This window comes from Simochromis diagramma, unplaced genomic scaffold (genome assembly GCF_900408965.1).
Source record: "Simochromis diagramma unplaced genomic scaffold, fSimDia1.1 OVJJ01000344.1, whole genome shotgun sequence".
NCBI lineage: Eukaryota > Metazoa > Chordata > Actinopteri > Cichliformes > Cichlidae > Simochromis > Simochromis diagramma.
The window spans coordinates 15842363-15867576 of record NW_024387375.1 but is presented as its reverse complement, the minus strand read 5'-3'; the positions used below and the strand labels follow the sequence as shown (position 1 = coordinate 15867576).

Here is a 25214-nt window from a genome sequence, read left to right as displayed (position 1 = left end):
TGCAAAGAGGATATTATTTTTCGTTCTCGACTGCATTTTGATCAGCTGGAACCAGTTTAGCACCATGTTCTAATGTGTACAAATTGTAAAATAAATATTGTACTCACTGCAAAGGTGGATTGTACAGGGCCTTGTTTTCATCATATTAAATGTAGAATTTAAAAAAAAAAAAAATGAAAGGGATGCTTTTTTTTCTGCATCTTTGCATGACCAACCAAGGCCTTGGCAAGCCTCAGAAATGCATCTGTAACCATAATCAAGGCTTAATTTCAGTGGTAAGCCACAGTCAGATTCTGTGTTCACAACAAGAATTTGGCAGGCTTCACGAGGATGTTGTTTATTACAGTATTTTCCAATTCACGTGTTTCTGTTTATCTTTACTTTTTGGTAAGAAAATACTCAGCTGAAGCTGCCATTGGCCACTTTGCTATGCTACACCCTGCTTACCAGCTTGGATAATTTTCTGTCAAAACACTTTTTCTTTCAAAACTACCTTGATTCTTCATGCCACAGATTCAACAAGGTGGTGGAAACATTCCTCTGAGATTTTGGTCCCAAAGGTGCTCTCTATTGGATTGAGGCTGGCAACTGTGGAGGCAATTTGAGTACAGTAAACTTATCATGTTGAAGAAATCATTTGTGATACACTTTCTCCGAGAAGATGGGTGCACTGTGGTCACAAAGGTGGTGGTCAGCAACAATACTCGGGTAGGCTGTTTAAATAATGTTCAGTTGGTACTAAGGGGCCCAAAGTGTGCCAAGAAAATATCCACTACACTATTACACCAGCCTGAAGCGTTGATACAGGGCAGAATGGATCCATGCTTTTAATGTTTGCACCAAATTCTGACCCTACCATCCAAATGTTGAGGCAGAAATGGAGGCTCCTCTGACCAACAGCTCTGGATCCCAGCGTGGTCTTCTGCTGCTGTAGCCCATCTGCTTTGAGGTGTTCGAGTGCTCAGAGTAGAAAAGTGGTATATAAAAACCAGACCATTTACATTTACCTTCCAAACAGCTCAAAGCAGTTTGGCTGTTTTCCTCTGACACTAACGAGGCATTTTCCCCCAGAGAACTGCTTCTCAGTGGATGTTTGCTCTTTTTTTGGACCATTCTCTGTAAACCCGAGAGACACTTCTGTGTGGAAAATCCCAGAAGATCAGCAGTTTCTGAAATACTCAGACCAGCCTGTTTGACAGTAACAACTGTGCCACATTCAAAGTCACTTAAATAAAAATTTTTTTTCCCTAATTCTGATGCTCAGTTTGAACTTCAGCAGATTGTCTTGACCATGTCTACATGCCTTAATTCACTAAGTAGATACCATTGGCTGTTATCTGAGTGGTTGAACAGGTGTCCCTAATAACATGTCTGGTGAGTGTAGAAAACTCTAAAGTTATAACAGAGTATAGTTATTTCAGGTCCGTGGCTTGTACTGGTGTTAAATAATATTATTTTGTACTGAAAGGCGTTCTTAATACTTCTACTGAGTAATGAAAATACAATGAGTAATGAAATGACAGTAAATGACAAAAACACAAGTCTTGGCCTTCGAATTAGAGCCCCAGTCTGTTCAACAATAAATATTAAAAATGTTTTTCCAGCACTTTGTGCTTTAGAAACGTTTCTATTTAGGATATCTGCCCAAATTCGAGTAAAGGGTGATATTAATCAAGTGAATGTTCTTGATTAAATACTTGTCTTATGTCATGATGCCTGGTTATTCAACATTTAACACCTTTGTTAAGATTGCAGTTTTGCTTTGGTGTTTTTGTTTAGTTTTCTTCTGAATATATTGGTGTAACTTGTGTCTTTCACTGAATGATGGTTTTATCTGCTTTTCACTTCACACTGCTTGATAACGTTGTCCAAACTGTGCCTTTCTAAAGCTCTCCATATGGTCTTAAGAAGGTCTTAACAAACAACGTGTTTAACTTAGTCTTTGGAGCCTCCCCTGCACTTTTAAATCTGCCCAGGCCGTCTGGACCGTCTCCTTTGTCTTGTCATTTTGTTAGAGCTTGCCATCTGCTCTGTTATTATAGGAGGCGGCTTTGGATTTAAAGTAGCACCACCTCTGCTGGTCCCTTTCGCCCGGGATTTGGTCTCTGCGCAAACATACGTACACCCTCAAGCCTTCTAGACTCCAAACGGACCACCTCTCCTTTTTATCTTTTCTTTTCTTTTTTTAAAAACCCAGCGAGCCTTACAGTTAAAACGATAAACTAAGGGTGTGTGGGTGCCATGTGACGTCAGCGTCCCAGCAAGTGTCCCATTTTTTTTGGAGGAGGGGGGGAGCAGCCTGCGGAAAGAAATCAAACAGGATGCTTTTCAGCCCGAGTGTGGTCTGCCGTAAACGCAGCTCAGACTCACTGGCCGGAGCATGGGCGCAGATGTGAAAGTGTGGACCGGACCATGTTGCGCCGAGCGGCGGTGTTGAAGAGAGCCGACGATGAAAACGTGGACTCCGGAGCTGATACTGCCGAGTGAGTGAGTCAACTGTCCCAGCGCTAGCTCCGGAGGCTAACCTCAGCTAGCCAGCTTCGCTTTTTTTTTTTTTTTTCTTTTTTATAGCGGTTGCCACAATGGAAATTAATTTTGCTCCAGACATTAAATTATGAAGAGTATGACTTTATCGTTCATTTAACCCTTTAGCACTTTACGACATCGGCTTTTTGGCAGCTGCTGTGATCTTTACGGTTTTTTTCTAGTGATTCTTTTAAGTTGTACGCTAGCTAACAACAGATAAAGTGTTGTCATGGAGACCAAAGTAAAGGGAACGTTTCCAAACAGACCACCACAAGATGGAGACAGTTTTTTGTGTTTCCCCAAATATATGAATGAATAATAAACTAAATTCGTGGCCTTTTTTGTTTTCAGATCAGACTGCAGCAGGATGTCGTCGTCTGGCAGTAAGTAATCCTAGACTCACACAGTAAAAAGAGGAAAAAAAACACTCAAACTTACTTTTCGCACCTTCATAAAGACAAAAACACAAATAATCTAAACCATCTTACCTCGTGGGCTGCAGTACAGCCCAATTTAATTTTAAGTGGGTCAGACCAGTGACTCTAAATATTTAATCCCGCAGATTTCTTAATATATGAAAAATAAGTAAAATTTAATCCGTTTTTTTACATGTGTGGATTTGTGGATCTGCCATACTGTCAATAAAAAACGCCATTACTGCAGTAGAAGAATATGAACTATTTCTGTAATGTATTATTCATTTGTTACTTGAACATGAATTTATAAAGGTTGTAAAACAAACGATACAATTAAAAATATTAAAAGTCCAAATTTATGTCCAGTGGGCTTGAAAAAATGTAATAAGATGGAGCAGTAAATGATATCTATCGTCACACAGAAATTTAAAATGATATCATGAAAACTGGATAGTAGACAGACAAACAAACGAACCGAATAAATACTCCTTCCCTTTGGGGGGATAAACTTATTCTTGAATTAGTTTAATGATGTCCTTATCTAAAATATCTTTGTACACTTTGTGCCTCGTGTTTTTTGTGCGTCACATCAGTCGACCTCGTGAGCAGGCGGGTCAGACAGCAGCGGCAGCAGCAGCTCCTGCTAATGCACTTGCATCTGCTGGCTAACCCCGGAGACTCCCTGCTGTTGCAACACACCCTGGATCGCCTGCTGCGCTGGCTCTGCCCGAGCCTACGCATCTTCCACGTGTCGGAGAGGGCCTCACCATTCAGAACTTACCCCCGCCTCTGCCCCGTGGCTGGTAAGGATCCTGGGTTTTCAGTGTGTAGTCCTGCATTTCAGCACAGTATGTAGTAACAGTACATATACTTGGATCTCAGCTGTTTCTTTGGCACGCTGTTTCAACCATACATTATACCTTATTACACACTTTGGAGGTGTATTGTTCAGCTATAATGATAACTTCCATATGTGAAAATGAGAAATATTTAGAGAAATTTAAGATTGCCATTGAGGTCAACATTCCCCCCCATCAAATGCTGCACTTTAACCGTTGTAAACATGCCATCCCACAATGAGCTCCTGCCAGAGCCATGTCTGTTTTTACTTAGAATGAATAAAATAAAAGTTGACATCTTTCAGGCTACCCGTCTCTGGCCATCACTTTCTTCCTGCACGAGGCCTACGGAGAGGAACGAATCCTCAAAGTGCTGGACTTCTTCCAACGTCCTCCCTGGCACTATCATCACACGGAGAGTTGTGGCAGCCGAACCGGAGGGATCCACATTACTTCCAGCAGCTCGCCCTCCAATGCCCTGCTGCGGCCCTACCTCCTGCCCAGCAGAGACTTTTATAGCCTGGGTGCAGGGATGCCGGTGTGGGGAGTTCGACCAGTGCACTGCGGGGGTGAGATACTACGTGTGACGCTGTACAGTGCGTATGACAATTATGAGGATGCTGTGCGGCTCTATGAGACGGTGCTGCAGCGACAGGCAGAGGAGCAGAAGGCAGGATTCTGCTGGTTCACCCTGCATATGGGTAAGGCTTTAGAGTGTTTGCTCTCGATTGTGCAGTATTGTTTTTATACTCCTCAAATTAAAACTACATACACATTTATTCCTTTCAAATTTTGTAATTTTGTAAATTTCTTAATAATAATTTTTTTAAACGTCATATTAAAAATGCGTCTTATCCCCTGCTGTCTCCTCCTGCCTTATTTCCCCTGCATCCAGAGCCCGGGCTCTGCCTACAGCTGGCTTTAAAGCAGTTGTCACCAGGAGTTCAGGTGGAGCCATGCAGCTCTGCTGTGCTACAGTTTAGTGTGGAAGAAATTGGCCAGCTGGTTCCCCTGCTGCCAAACCCGTGTACCCCCATCAGCGCTACACGCTGGCAGACTGAAGACCTCGACGGCAACAAGGTTCTCTTTCAGGTAACTGCGCGTTATCTTCTTCTTTCTGCTTCCTCACGGCTCGCCACACGGGATCCACCGTCTCCTTCTCACCCCTAGCATCCCCATGAATCTTTTCAGTTGTCTTCCTCTTTACCTCCAGCCTGCCAGCTCTGTCTTCACCATCCTTTGTCCAGTATATCCACTATTCCTCCTCTACACATTGTCCAGACTGTCTCAGCCTTCCCCCTTTAACTTTGTCTAAAATGCTCTTTGTTACCAGTTCCTCTAATGTACTCATTTCTCTTCCATAAGAGAAGCCTCCAGCTCTGCCTCCTGTCTTTTTATTAGTACAACCTTCTCCAAACCTTACACCATAGCAGGCCTCACTACCATCTTGTAAACCTCCCTTTCACCCTTGCTGCTATCCTTTTGTCACAGATCACTCCTGACACTCATCTCCACCCACTCCACCCTGCCTACACTCTCTTCTTCACCTCTCTTGTACACTGTCTTATACTTTGGAGGGTTGACCCCAGGTTAACTCAACATAGTCAATCTCGCTCTTTATGTTAAACGTGAGGATTGTGTGAATGGCAGATTGACGCAGCCTCGCATTGCAAGAGTAAACACGCTGAAGTGTGGGAGGTTTAACCACTAATTACCTCACAGAATGCTGGGAAACTGGCCAGACCTTTGTTCCATGTGCTACTAATGTGTGATTTATGAAACAGGAAATTTTTATATGTTTGAGATAAGGATTTGGATCTAATGCAAATATATGCAAGTCTGTGAACGTTATTTTATGAAACTAATAACACAGTGTAAATATAACTGAACCAACTGTTGTATTGCGCTGTTTGTCATGGTGGGAGATGAACATCTGTTCAGGTGTAGATGGGCTGGGGCTTCCAACAGGAGTTTACATCCTGTATTCTAACAGAGATAAACAGTAGAAACATAAAGTTATGTTTGGATGTAGTCCTGGTATACGTTATAATCCCATTCCTTCTGTCGTCCTGTGCTGCAGGTGAAAACCCCGGCACAACCTCAGCGACCTCTGACCTGTGCTTTCCCCCTGACTGGCTCGAGCATGCCTCCTCGAGGAATTCAACTCAGCAGCTCGGGACACAGCCTTTCACCCTGCAGCCTTACATCTCCTCTGTCCGGGCAAACGCACAGGCACGGTAAGCTGCGATGTTCAATCTTTCAGTGGGAGATTTATCGCCTGGAGCTTGACAGACAGGGAGAAATATCTCCAAATTACTTCTTCACTGAGCGCTCTCCCAAAGACTTCTCAGTTCATAATGATTCCCTGGCACTCTCTAATTGCCGTTGTATTAAATGATCATTTTGACTTAGAAAGCATTTGTACGTATAATGATTCAAATATTAAATGTTTCCTCCAGCACAGTGCAAAGTCTTTTTATTGGAGATGAATATCAGTAGAAAAGTTTACCAGTAATTATACTGGCCATGTGGTCTCTTTTCTAAGCAGTTATTTGAAGCAGTTCAGATTTTTTTTCAAAGAAGGTGTTAAGTTACATAGTTATATTTTTTTGGAGAAAGTTTTTAGGTAAGTACTTTTTTTTTTTTTGTATAGCCCTTTAAAAAAAAAAATGTCACAAAGTGAAAAGAATAAAGACCCAAAAGAGGAGGAGAGACAACATTACAGCAGGAGGCCTCTCACAATAAAAACAAAACATGGTTAGAGCCATCACACATCAGCATCATACGAGTAAAGAGCATTGAGTCTATGCAAGAGAGCTCAAAGCCTTCAGTTTTACTGAGTGACTGAGGGAAACACGAGATTTATGAGAGTTTTATGTATGATGTAAAGCTTCATATTTTTTAAGGCTTATCGCCAGTTAGAGAGCTGATGAGGGTTTGTGTTCTTGAATATAGAATCTGTCACACGTTTATGTTCCAAGAGAGTTGGTCATAAAATCAAATTGTATTTATTGGTCTGTCACGGTTGAGACACTTCGGGGGCAGCTTAAAGTAACACAAAGCAGAAATACTTTTCATGTTTGTGTACATTGAGTGTACGATTTTTAATTTTTTAATTCTGTTTGGTGTTTCTTTGCCAGCCCAGAGACCGCGCAGCGACCCCATCTTGGAAAAGCTTCATGGAGGAAGTGGTGGAGCGGAGAGCCTGGGATCAGGAAGCTGCTGTAGCACTCCTCCTGGCAGCTCCTGTTACTCGTCCCAGCGCAGCAGCCCTGCTCCACTCTCAACCTCCAACCACCCCGACTCTCCGCTGCGTCCCTCGATCACCCACTCTCTCTCCCATCTCCTTCTGGAAGAGGACGAGGAGGAGCCGGAGACCAACGTTGACACGGGAGCGGCTGTCTCTCCTCGCCCAGACCCAGCAGTCAAAGCGATGACTCGCTCCTCCTCTCTGGACCTTTTGGTGACCCTCCAGTCACAGAGACCCACAACAGTTGGAGCTTCAGCTGTCGAGGAGCTGGCCAAGGAGCTGAGTGATTGTTTGCAAGGAACGCACACACACCTTCAGGGGTCGTCTGGGACATGGGGCTCTGGTGGTGGAACAGATGTAGGCAGGACCAGGCAAAGCCCCTCCAACAGGCCCCTGGTAGAAAGCAGGACTACCGCTGAGCCGGCACGTGTGAGGAACTGTGAGGAACGGCTGGATGAGTTCTTCATCTAAATTCCTACCACCGTCTCACGAGCAGTGGTAATAATCACAGACAAACAACAGGGACACCGGAGCACTGCAGCAGTTGACACGTAACATCCAGATACTAGTTTAACTTGTCTTGTTTTTTCAAGACAGCGCAGGTAAAGGTAATACAATGAATGTCTAAGTTAGTTTTATACATAGGTGCAGCTAATGATTTGTGCAGCTGTTGTAGCCGAGTGAATAGCAATCAGAGTTTTGTATTTAAGTGAGGCACACTAGGCTTCTTCTCATCACTCAGCTAGGCAACTTTTTTTTCTTTGATTAACTTCGAACAGATTAAGATGATCTCAGCGTTAAGGCTGTCTTTGATGTTGCCCTTGGTCGTGATTAGAAAGCTGATTTGTGGCTTATAAAGCATTTGTTTTAAGGAACTTCAGATAATCATTGATCCAGAATTTGCTTGTTAAAATGGACAAGCAGTGGAGTAAACCAGGCTACATAACAGTAATGAAGAATTATCTCCCTTTAGTCGACCTGACACCTCAGAAATGCTCATTACTGAAAGGTCACAGTAAGGACAGGTTAACTTGAGTGAATTTTTTATGATCACTTAAACAGTGTTTGTGATCATTACAGCTGTTCTGAAGGCAAAAGATGTTAAGTGAGGAAAAAAATCATAATAAGAAATGTAATGATTCAGGTCAGACTAGTCTCTTACTTATTTTTCTTTAATCTTTTTTTCCTTTGAAAAGGCTTTCTCGGTTTAACCTAACAGATTAATTGGAGTCTGGGTTTTTTCACTTGTGCATTATAAGGTCAGAGCTTTTCCCGCTGGGCTGCTCTCCGTAGGCAAGCTGGGGAGCTCGAAGATGTCAGAGCATTTAACTGTTTACTGGAAATAATTTTAACTGGAAGAAAGCGAGTATTGTAAGCAAGTAGTGTGTAACATGTTCAGTGATGTAGGTTAAAAGATAAATGATTGGAATAATAAAATGGCTACGTCGTTGCACCCTCACAGCTCTGTGTGTGTGTGTTTACATACAGGCAGGCAGATGAAGTAGGAGGTGAGAAGTGAATGCTTGAAGTGTCCCAGACACATATTCACACAGCTGATAACACTGCTACGCTGAATTCTCAAATCCAGATCAGACATAATTTCATCTTTCATTGAATGTTGAAACACAGATAGTTACAGCTGCTTTACACACCGGCCTTTAGATACAGAACACATAAAATCTGTATGCAGATTGTGTGCGTTAAAAACATTCTTGATGCAGCCGGTCACACCGGCCGTGTAATTTAGCAGGAAAAATTTGCAGCATTTATTTTTTTAGGCTCAAGCTCGATTTATCTGATTCAAATACAGAGAGCTGACCAATCAGACCGCTGCATTTGGAAACAAGTGCACTCACTCAAAACACCAGCTGATACTAAAAATGCAATGATATGGAAATAGTCAAATGTTAGTATTTTACCTCTGACACACAGCTAGACGCTGTTCCGAATCGATCGGGTCTCTGAAATGATTTTCTGGCTCTTCAGATGTGGTCAAGAGTTCAAACTGGCCCACTGACATCCTGAAACTTCATCGCCATTGATGACTCACCTGCACTGCTCTCACACTCTGTCATGATTGATTTGGGGCCCCTAGCAATCAGGAGGGATTGAACATCACATTCCAGAGTAAGCATTATAATTTAAACACTGCTGCTGCTGATGATGTGCAGTCCTGTTGAGGCTGTAATTACACTTCCATACACAATAATGCTAATCGCTCTGCAGTGTAAATACTGTACGTGCTGAGAAGCTGTAGCTCCTCTGTATTACGATACATCAACAAATTGCACTTTAAATCCTGCGGCGCCATCTGCTGGTCAAAGGATGTTGTTGCTCTGAGGAGAACTCCTGCAGCCGGTCCAGCTCAGGTCCTTGGCCCAGTGGCCCTCTTTGGTGACTCGCACCTTCACTGGGTCAAACCTCCAGAACCGCTTTTCTTTGAAGAAGTAAAGGCGGCCGTCTGGACGGGTCAGCGCCCCGTTGGTCCCTTGCGGCACGCCAGTCCAGTCAGCCAGCTTGCGTGGGTAGTAGGGCTCTTGGCGTAAGGTTTTAAGGTTGAGGACGGAGTAACGGGAGCCCTTGAAGAGGACCATGTGACCCAGAGGAGCATAGTAGAAAGCACTGTCAGGGTGACGAGGCAGTCCTAGCTCGCTGCTCTTCCTGGGGAAGCCGGGGTCAAGCGTGCTGCCCGTGTAGCGCCAGATCCGCTTCCCTGCACAGCAGGAGGCAAGATACACTGAAATGACACCAAACTTTATGCTCACGAAGAGTAGAATAAAATAAAACCTCTATTTCACCAGTGCTGCGCAAACAATACAGCATCTGATGATATTTAGCAAAAAACTCAGAGTTCAGGACACCGGGCCTTTTAAGAGATGAAATAACTTTACCGAAACACAATATGTTCTTTAAAACTAAGCATAACTTTGACTCAAGACAGAAAGTACACACAGTATGTACAAGTGTTTTGGGCGGTTTTCTTCATTTAAAAAAATTGTGATTATGATTTATGGAGATTAATAATGCAGCAGAGCATCTGAGCTTTGCATAAAACTGTTTGCATTCGGCAGATAAGAAAGTCTTGTCAGGTATTTGGCATTTAGTGGAACATTTTGGCACTATCTTCAGACAAATTTTTGTAGCCTTTAGCACAAAGAGAAGACTATTAAAACCGCAGCTGGAGCCTCACTGCTGTATTCAGCCTTTAAGCAGCACTTTGCTATTTTAAAAAGCACGAGAGGATCTATTTTGGGAGTTTTAACAGATGCGTGAAGTTAGCTAGCAGTTTAGGAAATGCCTTAAAAAGGAGGTGTGAGTCCCATTAATGTGCTCAATGAGGCAGTACCTTTGAAAAAATACCACTTGGAATCCGGCGGAGAGAAGGCAGTGGCCTCGATGGCCGGAGGGAGGTCGGGCCAGCGCTGACGGAGAGGCAGCGGGCCACTTACGCGCCCTTCAGCTGGTACAGTCCAGTATACGCTGCCCCGAATCACCAGCACTGTCTTATTTTGGTCTGGAAAAGAGATGAATATACGTGTATATGTCTCTCATTCTTGCACAGAGCATGCTGGGAACAGTTTCTGAGCCCTGAACAAAGCTAAAAGTCTGGAAATTACAGCATCTCACTGTTCTCGCTCTTTTCTCAGATATCATGAGAACACATGGGTGGCTTAAACTTTCTTTCCTGTTTTGCTTAACTATAAAATGATTTTGAAATACAGGAAAGCGAGTATTTATCAGCAGCTTTGTCCTTTTGTTATAGAAATAAATATGAAAACAGGAATATCCACTGTTCCTGCTACAGGGTTTATTATTGTTCTTCAGCTTCTTCTACAAGAGTTGTGGCTGAATGTTGTTTTCTGATAAGATTTCATTTATTCGGACCTCACCCATAGTGATGGCATCAAAGACGCCCTGGCAGTAGAGAGGCTGTCCCGGGGTGTCGCGTCTGCTTTGAAGCTCTGAGAACTCCCACTCCTGCAGCGCAGCGTGCAACACCTGACCCGGCAACCTCACCGGGCGATCGCCTAATGGTTTACCTAAAGGCACAAAAAATAAAGGAAGCAAAGCCATAAAACAATGAAGAGGAAGAGCTGGAGTTTATTGTTAACTGTTCTCTTTGGCTGACCGGACAAACTTTACATTACAGATCGGTCCGATTTCTCATGCATCCCAAACAGCAATTTAACTGTTTACTAAATTAGATCAGGAACAAATGGGAACACAAACTGTGGAGATTTCTTCTTAAACAGGACTTGGAGAATGTTAACATTTAAATTGTCCTTTACAGGATGTGGCTGGGTTGATGTATACTGATGGATGGACATTCCAGTGCACAGGAAATAAACAACAGACTGTAGATAGAGCACGGGCTGGAACCTTTAACATTTTTTAACTACCAAAATCAGAGCCGTCCTATTGTTATTGGCCCGCGTACCCTCGCAGTGCGCACATGAAAAGAATAAAGGAGAAAAAAAGGGGAGGGGGGGCACAACACATTGAGCTCAACTGAAGAGTAAATGATAGCGCTTCAGATGTGATTACAGCCACTTTGTTTGCAAGGAGCTCAACAAACATTTTTGTAGGAAGATGGATAAAATCAGCACACCCAAGAACAGGAGGAAGAAGGCAGGAAAGATAGCTCTACTGTGCACACCGCAGTGGTATCCAAAAGCTCATTGTGAGCATGTAGGAGCAGAGATGACTTCATCCAAACACACAAACTCCCTCCTCGCACTCTGCCACATTCATCAGAAGTGGAACAGATATTTAGATATGAATTGGCACCAAAGTGGCAACTAAACTGAAATATTAAAGCTATAAATCCTAAAATGAATGTCATATAGGCCTGGATGTGAATAATATTTAACTTTATACTGCTGAGCTTCATATTCGGGAGCATGTTTGAGGTTATTGCATTACATTCTGCACTAGTTACATATTTCTGTAACTGTTTTACAAGCTGCTGTCCCTTTAAGGCCACACGCCCTTTCTGCCACTGAGATGTTTGTGTTGTAAAGTGTCAGCAGCAGACCAGCTCAAAATAATTGGACCATTTAAGACACTTTCATGATCTTTCTTCCTCATTCTGATGCTCCCTTAGTTTACACATCTACATGTCTAAATGCACTGAGCCACTTAACCGCTTAACAAGCGGTTAAGCAGGTGCATCTTACAAAGTAGCCGGTAAGTTTGCGTTGACTTCATTATTTCAAACTGGCTATATTTAATATGAGCAACCAGCATTGTAACAGTATATATAACAAAGAAGGAAAAGCATAAAAAGTCCACTTCGAGTCAAAGTTGTTGTTTTTGATGTCTCCGTCACAGTGCACACGGCACCGTATTCAAAGGCAGAAACACCAAATCTATGTTCGCTCTCTGACATATCCAGTCTGCTCACATGTGCTCCTTATCAGATTGCAGTGCCAGGAATGATTCACACACACACCCACACACACTCACATTCACATATTCTCCTTAAAGCTTATATGTTTAAGCAGATGTAACATTTTCGGAGCATCAGCAGTCTTGTCAGCTGGACTTGTCAGTTTTGAAGTCGCATGACGTTTACGTGGGAGCAGCTGCAGTGTGCACATATTACTGCCACAGGTTGACAGGAATAAAGGAGAAAAAGCAGACCAAGCTTCATTTGAGTGCCCGTTAAGGAATCCTGGGTAATTTTCCCTGAAGCAAAAAAAGAAAAAAGCTATTGGAGAGTTGTCTTGAGGTCTTTGTGTAAGGTCTGCTGATAAGTGGCCACCCAAAGTTCAAGTTTCCCTAAAAACAAAAGCACATACAGCTTAACGACCAACTAAAGGTAATTATCTGCTATAATTGCTGCCATTTAATTCAATCTATGGTCAAATTGCTTTAGGTCCTGAATGTAACTGAAATAAAGATGTGTGTCTCTCTGTTCGGCCGATACAGCGGGAGTGAAGGGCCACTTTAGGATGGTGAAGACAGAATATTTCAGAGGCAGAGCAGATGGAACTCCTCACTGATTAAATAAAAGGAGAGGCAGCTGGACGTGGTCTGCCTGCAAGCTTGTGCTGATCTCAGGTTCAGAGCTGTGTGCTTGTCTTGCAGCCACGCAAGCATTCCTGCACAGTGTCTTGTTTTTCTCTGTGCAGCTGCCGTACACCTGAGAGGCCGGGCCAGAGCGCAGGAAGCTCCTCATGCATCTTCAAAACGTCACACAGTCACGGCTAAAGAGCTGCTGGCAATGCAAAAATGATTTAAGACGTATTGTTGCGCAGCTGTTGTGGAGAAATCATTTTCCAAGCAGCAGCAGAAAAACCCCCAAAACAAGCAATAAAAGAAGTGTGCAGAGCGGCACATGTGGAAACCTGCCTCACACATGCCAGGAGGGACAACAAACTTGCAGTAAACAGAAACTCTTATAGCCGTCATTCAAGAAGTCCAGGGTGATGCTCCCACATTGCACAACCACAACAGTAATCTATCACAGCAGGTAAATACAGTGTGCATAACTGCAATGCTAATAATAATAATAATACACAAACAGGCTGCTGAGTGTGTTGTTTTGACACTCACACCACTGCTGCCCTCCCTATAAACACTCCCACAGCAGCAGCTAAGAGGCTGTCAGGCTGAACAAACTCCTCCTGCTGCTAAAGATAAACTCAAGATTAGATTGTGATGTGTTGTGCATATTTCTTTTGCCAAGAACACGCAGAAACTTCGAGTGACTGCAAACAAGAAATGTAAGAAATTAAGTTTTGGCTTTGCTGTTCTACTCAGTCACCGTCAGTGTTTGGAGCTGTAGTGGCCTGCTGGCCTTTTTCACAGCTCGGTGCTACAGCTCCCAATTTGGAGGGCAATAGAATAGAGAGACAGTCTGGATTTGTCACAGTGCATGCACAGTTCATCACACTACCACCACCATGTCTGACTGTTGGTATGATTTTGTCTTTATGAAATGCTGTGTTAGTTTTATGTAAAGGGATGCAACTAAGTTTAAACTTATTTAACATTTTAAATTGTTACCATAAACCAAGCACCATGTTCTCACCGTACAGCTGCTGCACGGCAATAATGTCGTCCCAGCTCAGAACCAGCCCGCGGCCGAGCTTCCTGTAGTACGGCGACATCAGAGCGTGACGAACGGGGGAGTGCTCCAGGCCCAGAGTGTGCCCGATCTCGTGGGCGGTCACCATAAAAAGGTTGTGGCCCTTGTGCCCGTTTAGCGTCCACCTCTCCGCCATGTCGAAGTGGGCTTCGCCTCGGCGAGGCAGGAAGGCGTGAGCCAGAGTTCCCCCTGAATGAGAAAAAGGAAAAAAAAAACTCTGAGGCGCATTTATGATTTATTAGACCCTCATTCTTATTGGTTAAACCTAACACCGTTCACTCGCCATGTATTTATACACCGCTCTGCATTTAATCATTAGTGCCGTAGGTTTGAGCAGCTGTGGCTCAGCTAGAGCAGTTTATCTACCAATCAGAAGGTCAATGGATCAATCTGTCGCTCCTCCAGTCTCAGTATCGTTGGGCAAGGTATTAAACATCAAGCTGCCCCTCAGGGCATCCGCAGGCATAGATGACTCGCAGTAGAAAGGTGTTATATAAGCATGGGCGTAACTTTGTGCTGAACATTGGGGGGGGTCAAGATCTCTGTCTAAATAAATAAATCTGGGTAAATTCCCAGATGATTAAACATGCAACTATTTTTCTGGTAATAACTGAAATGAGTAAAGAAAATCAACAGCCTATTTATGAAAGATAATTCATAATTTTATTGGGGGGGGTTATATTGGCTGGGTCTGATTATTGGGGGGGTCATAACCCCCCTGGAAATTACGCCCCTGTATATGAGTTGTTTGTTCTTGCAAGATGCACATTTCAGCCTCTGGCACTGGAACTTTGTTCATTCTGTTTGATGCTATTTTTTTAGTTTTCAGGATCTCAGCACAGAGCAGAAGCAGAGCAGCTGTCAGTGACAACATGTCAGATACAGCAGAAAAGGAGATGTGGCAGAGGTGCCTGCAGTGGGGCAGCAACTGCACTAAAACTGTTTGTTAAAAAAAAAAAAAAACACTATATGAGAGTTCTCCAACTGTGGATCTGAGCCATCAAGCTTGACTTATTAGCCTGTATAAACTGACACTGTTACTTCATGCTCTTTTTCTTATGAGCTGGTTAGTTTAGCTGTTTTACTGTGTCATGCACAAAGCGCCGACCCACATGGACATAAGACACCAAAAAAGGCATACCTACTCATCTACTCAAGTGAAATAAAAACCGTGCAAGATTAAAATCACTCTTATTATGAATTGCCCCCAACTCGAATACGGTGAGGACTTGCAGGATGGTGCTGCTTCATGTATTAAAGAGGTCGTTAAAGACTCTGAACAGCCGTTCTTTCCATTTTGAGACTGGGAGCTTTCAGGTTACAAATAACACACAGTGTAGAGAAAAAAGTTGCATTAAAGTGCTCTTTAAATTCAGAAAATCTAATATTTCTATATTTTCTAATTTGCTGAGTCAGATCAAAGGATCTTAATGAGTTTACATGTTCTACTTAAATGTAAACTTGTGATTTTGTGGGACTTAAGCCCAAATATTCCCAGTAATCTCATTACTATTCACACCTAACTAATGAAATTAATCTGCCAGTACGTGTAAGGAGAATTTAAGGAAGTTAAATATCTTTTCTTCTTAAACAAGTCCTTGTAAATATAAATGAAGATGAAATAGATCGATGTGTTGTGACCCTGACCTGGTCCGTCAAAAGCGTTGCTGGCCCCGTCGTTGTGGTCTCCTTCATAAAAGGCCAGCCGGATGTCTGCGGGTCCACCAGGGGCCTCCTGGAAGACCAGGCCCGACACGTTGCTCCACAGCTGGAAGGCAGCACGCACAGCCAGCCGGACAGAGCCCAGTGACAGGTGCTGAGGCCAGTTCACGATCTGGTAGGTCAGGTGGCGCTTGTACCACTTGTCAACTGGAGAACGGCCAGACAGAGAGAAGCAGAAATGAGACACTATGAAACTCCCAGTCTGGTTCATCTCAGCCGGTGCATCAGCAGATGAGCTCCAACCAAAAAAAAGCCGGCAGTGTTATTCGGAGCAAGGCTTAGTTTAAAGCTATTATCAAAGAATATAAAAAGTAATACTGGCTAAAACTCAATAACACAGTTAGCCCTCAGACAGGTACATGGGTAAAGATGCTAACTAAACGAGAATAAGAGCATAAAAAGTGCTCAGTCATGCTGATTTTCTCATATATGTTAAACTGAATTATCTTTTCAAAGAGAAGTGACCGTCTTTATAAGATGTCAAAACAATCCCTGATTTGTTTCATTCGACTAATGTGGCTGTTTTCTTTCTTTCCATATTTGCTGGATAGTCTGCTATTTTAAACTAGTTGAACTTTTAGAGAGCTAATCCCGTTGGAAATTGTTAAATTATTACTATTGTGTCCTTATTATAAGCCATTGATGTAGCTGTGGATTTACACCTTAAATAACCAGCATAATTAAGGAAGGATTGAGGGTCACCTCAAGGAAAGTTTTAAGTCTAATATTGAAAGTAGAAAGGGTATGTGTCTCCTGAACCCAAACTGGGACTGAAAGAGGCCTGAAAGCTGAAGGCTCTGCCTCCCATTCTACTTTTAAATCCTCTAGCAACCACAAGTAAACCGGCAGTCTTAGAGGGATATGCTTTATTGGGGTGATTGAATTGAATTGAATTGTTTTATAGTTCTGAATGCCTGATATCCCATCCTCAACTGTTACAAATCCAGCCAACTGAGCCAGAATGATAGGATGTTAACCATGCAAGCTTCCAGCTGGGTAAACTAACACCCACTCTGACTGCATGCTTCACCAAACAGTTTACTTCACCATGTGTCTGTAGTTTCTTGGCTTAGTTATAATTACACGTGTCGCAAACTTCACAGTCACATCATTTGTTCGCGGATCGAAGGAATGGGGATTCATGCTCAGCCTTTCATTAATTTACAAGACTCCAATTTGTTCGCACACATACACAGGATCACACAGTAAAAGAGTCTGGAAACAAAGCAGACACACACAAGCAGCTCAACAGCCCTAACAGACAAAAGGGACTGCCTGCAGGAAACAATCAGCAGATAATATGAACCTTCAGAAAGAGGCAGCTGGAGAGGCTGTCGCTGACTTACAGAGCACTTTTAAATGAGAGCTTTATGAAACTGCACAGACTTTGCTCAAATGAGCCTCAACGCTGATTTTGTCAAAGGGGTTTTGGCCAAAACAAGAACACTGGACTGAAATAAACTTTGCACACCTGGGCGACGAATTGACACTTAAACCTTGCAAGAAGTGATTCTTCTCCATTCAGTCTTCACTTCGGGGCTCGGCTGATTCACACATACTTGGAGAGCTGACGCTTAAGCGTCCACATAAATCAAACTTATTTTCCAAAGTTGTCAAAATATTTTTTTAAAAGACGGCCAAATGTGAGCGGGAGGTTTGCTCACGTTACACACTACTGCTCCGTCTTAAAGCCTCACGCTGCCTGAGGCCGCTACAACGGAGGACAGACTCTGAGTGCTTTCGATGCCATTTGTGCTTGTTTAAATAACGCATTGCAAACAGAATATGGGAGAAATATACGAGAAGCATGTTCTGCATACTGTGAATGGCCGAGAGACCGCAACAGCACCCTGGAGACTGGAAAATATCTGGAAATCTGGAGCCATTAAGACATGGTTTTGGCAGTGACATCAGTGTGTAAGCTGTGTGAGTAAACACACAAACAGAAGTTGTGCTTCGGCAGCAGCTTGACTCTTATAAGAACTTCATGCTTATCCTTTTGTTGCAACAGTTTACACAGATATGACATAAGAGTGGAAGCACATGGAGCCTCAAACACCACAAAAAAAAAAAATCTGATTCAAAATAAAGTGATCATTTGCTGCAATCCTCTAGAAGTCTGATTAGTATGATTTGAGACTGTGAGATACTCAAACATGTTCCCATCCCAGCTCCACCTCTCATTCCAAGATGAACTGCACACATTAGGCCTGTTACCGCATCATGTGTGTAGATGTGTATTCTCAGCAGAGCTCAGGCGCCTACTCTCCATCTCAGACCGCCGCGGAGTAAGAAGTCCCAGAGGACGGCAGAGAAGCCAGGAAGTCCGATACACACAAGACATTCCAAGACTTCCCTTATGGAAGCAATTATGATGCCCTCTATAGCGGCAGTGTAGGGGAGGGCGTGCTATCACAGACATTAGGAAGTGACTTAGATCATCTGATAGCTAAAGTTATTGGTTGTGGAGGTTCGGGGAGATTCTGTTTGTTGCTGGTGTTAAGAAGGCTGTGCGACAAATGCAGGCAAGAGATGCCGCTGACAACGAAGCCAACGGGCGAGGCTAAAAAAGACCCGACGCGATGTACAAGATTTCATTCACGTCTCATGGGTTATTTTGTCCAGGCCGTGGTCTAAAATCCAAAATTTGTTTCAATTCAGTTTTATTTACATCAAATAAGGACAATAGTTTCCTCAGTGTGCTTTAGGACTCTACAATGAAAGAGAGAAACCCCCAATACTCAGACTAGACCTCCTATGAGCAAGCACTTGGCGACAGTGAGAAGGAAAAACTCCCTTTTAACAGGAGTCAGAGAGTGAAAGGAAGTGAGTGAAGAAGAAGCCCAGGCAGCATAATCAAGAGAGGATTCGGGGTCACTGGATCCAGGCCTAACTATAAATATTATCAAAAAGAAACTTTTAAGCTTAATCTTAAAAGTAGAGATAGTGTCTGTCTCCTGAATCCAAACTGGGAGCTGGCTCCACAGAAGAGGGGCCTGAAAGCTGAAGGCTTGTTTTAAATATCCTGGGAGCCACAGGTAAGCTAAAGTGCTCTAATTGGATGATACCGTACTCCCTCTCTTGAGATGCTCTGCCAGGCCTTATTGCAGACACCTTCACCTGCTGCTTGTTTGTGGGTCTCTCTCGGGCCTCAGATACCTATAAAGCCATTCATGCATATGAAAATAGGGAACTTTGCAAAAGAAACCAACTGTTTGCTGGAATCAGTGAATCTTTGACTGAACTGAAAACTTCGATCTAATTATTTAAAAATGAAATTATTGAAATAGTTACCAAAAATGTGCAAAAATGCCCATTCATTGTTTAAGCGTCTACACTTCATGGCATGGATCCATGGAGGCACACCTCAGAAAAACACACACACACGTCATGCACTTAAATAGCTTATCTTAGACAAGCTGGTGGAAAGTCAGTTCTGTAAATATCAGTGGGAACAACCACAAGTCAAGGTCTGTTTTCAGTTTCCAGGAAGCTCAGAAGCTGATAAACAAAAATCACATCACACCACAGGTGAGAGTGAACGAGCAGGCAGCTCGTCTGACTCACCCACACTGCTGCAGTCGCACGGCTTCGTTTAGCAGCCACAGTCAGCTGTCAAGGTCAAACAGCTCAAACAGCATTAAGGGTTAGCTTTAAGTCATGGATCGCCTGCTTCACAGAATGGTAAGCCTCAAGCCTGATATGAACGGGAAACTGCAGGAACACCGGCATCACTGTCCACAGAGAAGCGAGTTTTTCATCACCGTGGAGTGAGAGGGTGCCAATGAAGAAAGAAGCTCCTCCCTTCAAGCTATTTGGCCAGATTGACAAGATTTATGTTTGGAGGCTTTCAAACCTACGAAAACTATACGTGCTGTCAAGCATGGTGGTGGTAGCCCCGTGCTCGGGGGCTGTTTTGCTGCCAGTGGTGCTGGTACATTGCATAAAGTGAATGGAATAATGAAAGAGGAGGATTTCCTCCAAATTCTTCAACATCACCTCAAATCAGCTGGATGGTTGAAAGATGGACACAAACATGAAAATGATCACAATTTTGTGTGGATCACTGAGCTAACACTGAGCTTTTGGAATGGCCTCCCCAAAGCTGGTATTTGAACGTTTGTGGACTATGTTTAAAAGCTGATTCTGTTAGAAGTTAAAACCTATGTAACTTATTAAAGATGTACAATCATTCAACAGTTCAGAGAAATCCTTAAAAGGCCTCAGTTACCATGACATTCATGCTCATGATGAGTGCATGTAAACTTATGACCATAGCTGCAATCACACACGTAACCAGAAGGAGGGAGGAAAAAACTGAGGATCAGCAAAGTTACACATAAATAAACAAGGATATAAAAAATGCCAGACTTGAACTATTAAACAGGGTAGGTAAAAACTTTAGGTCACATTATTGATCAAAAGAGATCACCAACATTTTTGGGCTTATCTGCAGCCACAGATGTCTCTGTACAGTATTTCCTGCCATGTGTTGAGTACATGTTGAGATATTACTCTCCGTGCTAAAGTGGAACAACTGCCAGCCAACACTGTACATACCTGAGGCCTCATTATTACTACACGCATGTTTTCACAGGACTCTGTTCAGACCAAGAGTCTGATCCAAACACAAACCTCCCTGAGCAAACACTCGTGAAGCTGCAAGCAGAAACATATCTGCCGTTTCTATCGCATAAAGCGGCATAATGTTTGAGTTAGAGGTGGTGGCACCGCACGAGCAGAACGCCGTTATTCACAATTAAGCTATTATTGCTACAATACATCAGTGGATGCATGAAGCCAGATCAGTAAGAGGTTTGACCCGAGGGTGTAAAAGTATCTGCCGCCTGTTTAATAACACTGCCGCCTGTCATATGAGACAAGTCTGGGTTCTTAAAGAGCGGGCTCAGATCCATACAAGCAGCTGGCCACTGAGATAGGTGGCAAACAACATGATCCAGTCAGTCAGTTATGGATGTGTGTACCAGAGGGAACGTGTCAGGTACTGACACGAAGAGGCAGCGGCAAACATCAGCCGCCGCTGCATTCCCCGAACATTAGCAAACCTCGTCAGTGACACTGAGGAATGCAGAGGCTTCACACATCATGAGGCTGGAGGCACAAGCACAGAGAGAGGGAGTGGGAAACATTGCTGGGCCTTCTGGTGCTGTCTTCGGCCTGCTGCTGCTGTTCATTCACAAAGGAGATGTGACGAACAGCAGCACTGAGGAGAGACAGTGAGAACGAAAAACACGAAGACGTACAAAAAAGGGCGTTTACAGGTCTCATCAAAATCTGTAGAGCGGCCCTGGATGGCAGCAACTTCAAGATTAGTGGGCGGATCAATTCAAATATTGATTTAAATATCGATAGTGTCAGTACCAATGCAATTATTAGTATCCGATCAATACTAGAGGAGAAGGATCAATGCATTGTTTCTAGAATGTAAGTTCATAGTTTCAAATTCAGTATGTAGCCAATTAAATTGTGTTAAATCTTTTTTGGTAATGAAAGGGTACGCCTTGAATACAATTACATTAAAAGTATCGGTATCAGCAAAGTTGTGCTATATTCAGTGTCTCCTTCTCTTGTTCCCATCAAGGATATTCTAACAACACAAAACACTGAAAGACTGGAAAGGCGAACCTCTTTTAATCCTCTGGTTTTTAGATTTTGGTATGTAGGTTTGGATGGAACAGATTTACCTCTAGGAGAAACTGGAAGTGAGGTTGCAGGGGTATATGTGTTTGGACGAGCCCATTCCCCCAAACCTTTATCTAAACTGACGAACACATAGTGAGATGTGAAGGACTTTAGGAGATGAGAGAGAGAAGCATAATCCCAGTAACTAAAGACAAAGTGGAGACTAAAGTTGAAGTTTTTACCCAGCAAACATGACATGAAAGACACATGGGCTTGTGTAACTAAATAATAAGAATCACTCAGGGCTGACGTGTGCACCATCAGACACTCCACCAGCTTTAATTACAACCCTCAACTCTATTTAGTGCTTCAGTTTATGACGGCGGACCCTCCCAGTTAACTGTTGGTTCTTTCAGACCACAATGGGGCAAACAAAGGCGCTACATAAAAAGGCAGGGAATGAAACACCGGCTCTCATGTCAGTCAGGCTCACTTTGCACATGCACGCATATAAATTAAGTAAAACTATACCTTCTGCAGTGGAGCGTCTCCTGCGCAGCTGCTGCGGCGGTCTCTGTCCAGTAAAGATGAAGTTTACTCTCTGAGCCCAGATCTGCTGGCTGCCCTCGTCCGACACCCCACAGCGGGGCTCTGCCATCCGCAGCAGGGTGGCGCTGTCAAGTTTGCCTGTGATGGGCAGACGGGACAACCACTGGAATTCTCTGCGGAGAGACAGAGAGAGACAAAACACTTAGAGTCTCTCTAGTGTGTGAGCCAAAAGGGCTGCAAAAGGTGATAGATCTTTGCTGCATAGAGATTTAATGATCTGATGCACTTCTGTGTTTCTGAGAGGAGCTATTAAAGATTCGCACGAGAGCTTTCAGCCAGGCACTTGGACTGTTCCTGGATTCAGGCGAGTTACAGATACATATAACTCAAAAGTACATCAGCATCATGAAGCTAGGTTTCCCACATCAATGGATGGAAAGCAGAAGAGCTGTTAAGGTTGATAACATCAAAAATGTAGCCTTATCCCCAACCTTTATGTCCTTTATATACCAGAGCCTGCATACATTGAGTAGAGATTAGCATTTAGATACATAAAAACTGCACAGAGTTTACGAAACACATCATTCAGTCCAAGATGAAGGAGTTTTAATCAGTTCCCATTATAGTACAGTGAGCAGACGGGCCAGAGGGCGAGGTTCCTGAAATTCCTGGATGGTTCAGGGAGGGTTCAGGAGAGGTTTCCCAATGCGGAGATGAGGGTGTGTTTTACTGCCCTGCACAGACGTTCAGCCCTGAGGCTTGTACCACACCGAGCTCACCCCTCCCTGTGATGAACACGCAATGCCTAGAGGTAGAAATGTGTGCAAATGGACCTACCGGACTGCAGACTGTACCTCAGCCGCATTGTGGATGTGGTAGTCATGATGGAGGTAGCCATACTTTTCCAGAAAGTCCTACAACGGAAGTCATACCTGTTAATAATTAAACTCCAAGAGAAGCAGCAGAACAAAAATGGTGATGGTTATGACTATGATCTTTACTAGCAGTGATAGCTGTACAAGGTGTGACAGTGGACAGATGGATAACCACACGTGTTTTTAAAAACGACATACTAAAGAGGAGTAATGACATACAAATAATTAATTAAGCACTTACTAATACCTTACTAATGCTTAATGGTGTGACATTATTAAAAAATGCTACTGTTTTCAAAAACCAGTGCTGTCACATATTTCTAATAAGAACATAGCGTAGTAACCACACATCCCCATGAGTTTGCAAGACTTCTGCATTATTTTACCATGTACATGGTTATGAGTGCGCAGACCACCCATAAGACAAAGAAGCCCCCCGGGGGCCCCTGAAACTCCCAAGTTATAATTTTGCAAGAATTCCATGTAAACATGCAAGTCACGGAAAGCTCCGGTGTAATACCTATAAAGTGCTTTAACATGAACCCACAGGGTACACGCCAACAGATGTTGCATTATTCTGTGAGGCTGGTTCATAGTTTAATATTACAGCCCCTTCATGTTCAGACAACAGCAGCAGGCACCGCTCAGAGTGCGATTACAGATGTGACGGGGCGGAAATTAAAACTGAGGAGATGACAGATGCGTTTCAGCAACAGGAATGTGCAACAACAAAATAATAATAATAATAATGTTTCTGAAAATGCCACAGGGTTTTGTTTAATGTAAGAATGAAAGCATAGCTGGTGAAACCAGATGAGGAAAGCGTGTAGTCTTTGGACAGCCAGCAAAGGGAGCTGTCAGATTAGAGCGGTGCAGTCTGAACCACAGCGAGGCGAAACTCGTTTATCTTTCTTTATGAATGGGTCAGATCTCCTTGTCTTTATGCAGTAGACTTTAACATCACATCACAGTACGTGTAACCTTTCCTGAATGAATATAGGACATATACAGACTCTTTGTTTTTAAATCTGTTTTGAGTGGGGTTGCTCATTTTAGCTTAGTTTTTTTTTTTTTTAGTTTAACTGTTAGCTTTAGTCTTTTTAAACTATTGTTGTATGGAGGGAACATGCCAAGATGCAAGATTTGGGGAAAATCAGTACAGCTATAAGAAAAAACCCCGCAACGACTCGAAATCTTTGTTCTCGGTTCATAATCTAGGTTAAATGTATGTTATCGGCAATACTGGGACTGTTTTACATGGTATTGGATCTATATCGGTATAGATCTTAAGTTGCAGTATGGTACAGCACTGTAGACATCAAAGCCTCATCAGGCATGTTAATACATTTCACCAATTTAAATACTAAAGTTAAAATATAATTTTGACTTTGTTTTAACAGCTTTTTACGTCCATTTTTAGTTAACTATAACAACATTGTCCAGCTGTAATAATCCCCGTTATTAAAAAGTTTGCACATTTTATAATGGCGACAAAACAGGAAAGCGCTATTATAGAGACAGGAGGGAGTTGCGTTTTAAATTGTTGGTTGTAAATGAAAAACAAAACAGCCATTAAGAATATTTAATGTTTTTACAGAAATACGTTTAGACAGACATGCGCACTTTCGTCTGAAACAACTGTAAAATCATCTTATTTGATTACTGCTGTGAGCTTGTTATTTTATTATAACCACCAAATTCACTGTGTCAAAGTTTCGGTGTAAAGCCGATAAAACAATTTCCCCGGTAGGATAACTTCGCAGTGCCCACAGCGTAGTTTTAAATGTGGGTCACTTTAATTCGCCTGCTTACCAGAAATGTTTGTAACAGAGGTCTTTGAGTCTCTGTGAAATGAGTTTTGACAGCAGTACCTCCGGGTCCAGGAGCAGCGGTGATCCTGCGGTAGTCTGAGCGGTGATGAGCGCCGTCACAGCCAGGAACCAGAGTCTCCTAACGCCCCGCTCACACAGGCCCGGAGCTCGGCGGCTCATCGCGGGGAGAACCGCAGTCAGCGCCCTGCTCCCTTCACAACCTCCATGATTAAATTTACTATCCGAGGACACTCAAGTGATCCCAAGACTTCTCCATTACTGTGAGGACTGACGGAGGTTATTCACAGCTGGAGGATTACAGGGAGAGGAGGAGTGTCAGCACCGCCCCTCGTCTGCCCCTTTACTGCAGGGCAAAAAAATCCAAATCAGCAGGGCATGGCAGCGTCTCCCCTGCTGCACACAACCAATTTTAAAGATATGAATCACATGCAGTTTGTTGTTTCTTTAGTGCTGAAGAGGTTAGTGTGTA

At 43.2% G+C, this 25214-nt stretch overlaps 2 protein-coding genes across 3 annotated transcripts; one reads left to right on the top strand and one right to left on the bottom strand.

The window, feature by feature from the left end:
- The first annotated feature begins 82 nt into the window (after nt 1-82).
- On the top strand, nt 83-8488 carry LOC120719578 (protein FAM124B). 2 transcript variants are annotated; one of them, XM_040008862.1, is made up of 7 exons: nt 83-2483; nt 2878-2909; nt 3536-3745; nt 4087-4482; nt 4677-4873; nt 5862-6018; nt 6922-8488. In XM_040008862.1, exons 1-7 carry the CDS (start codon nt 2413-2415, stop codon nt 7500-7502), a joined length of 1644 nt encoding a protein of 547 aa, XP_039864796.1. In that variant the 5' UTR covers nt 83-2412; the 3' UTR covers nt 7503-8488. The 2 variants fall into 2 exon arrangements, with proteins under 2 accessions (XP_039864796.1, XP_039864797.1); XM_040008863.1 differs by having other exon boundaries at nt 83-2487.
- On the bottom strand, nt 6241-25211 carry mmp28 (matrix metallopeptidase 28). The gene is made up of 8 exons (XM_040008864.1): nt 24785-25211; nt 22876-22952; nt 22021-22211; nt 15772-15993; nt 14068-14313; nt 10922-11071; nt 10378-10545; nt 6241-9744 (listed from the first exon to the last, which is right to left on the bottom strand). The coding sequence occupies exons 1-8, from the start codon at nt 24902-24904 to the stop codon at nt 9350-9352; spliced, it is 1569 nt and encodes a 522-aa protein (XP_039864798.1). The 5' UTR covers nt 24905-25211; the 3' UTR covers nt 6241-9349.
- Nucleotides 25212-25214: the final 3 nt, after the last annotated feature.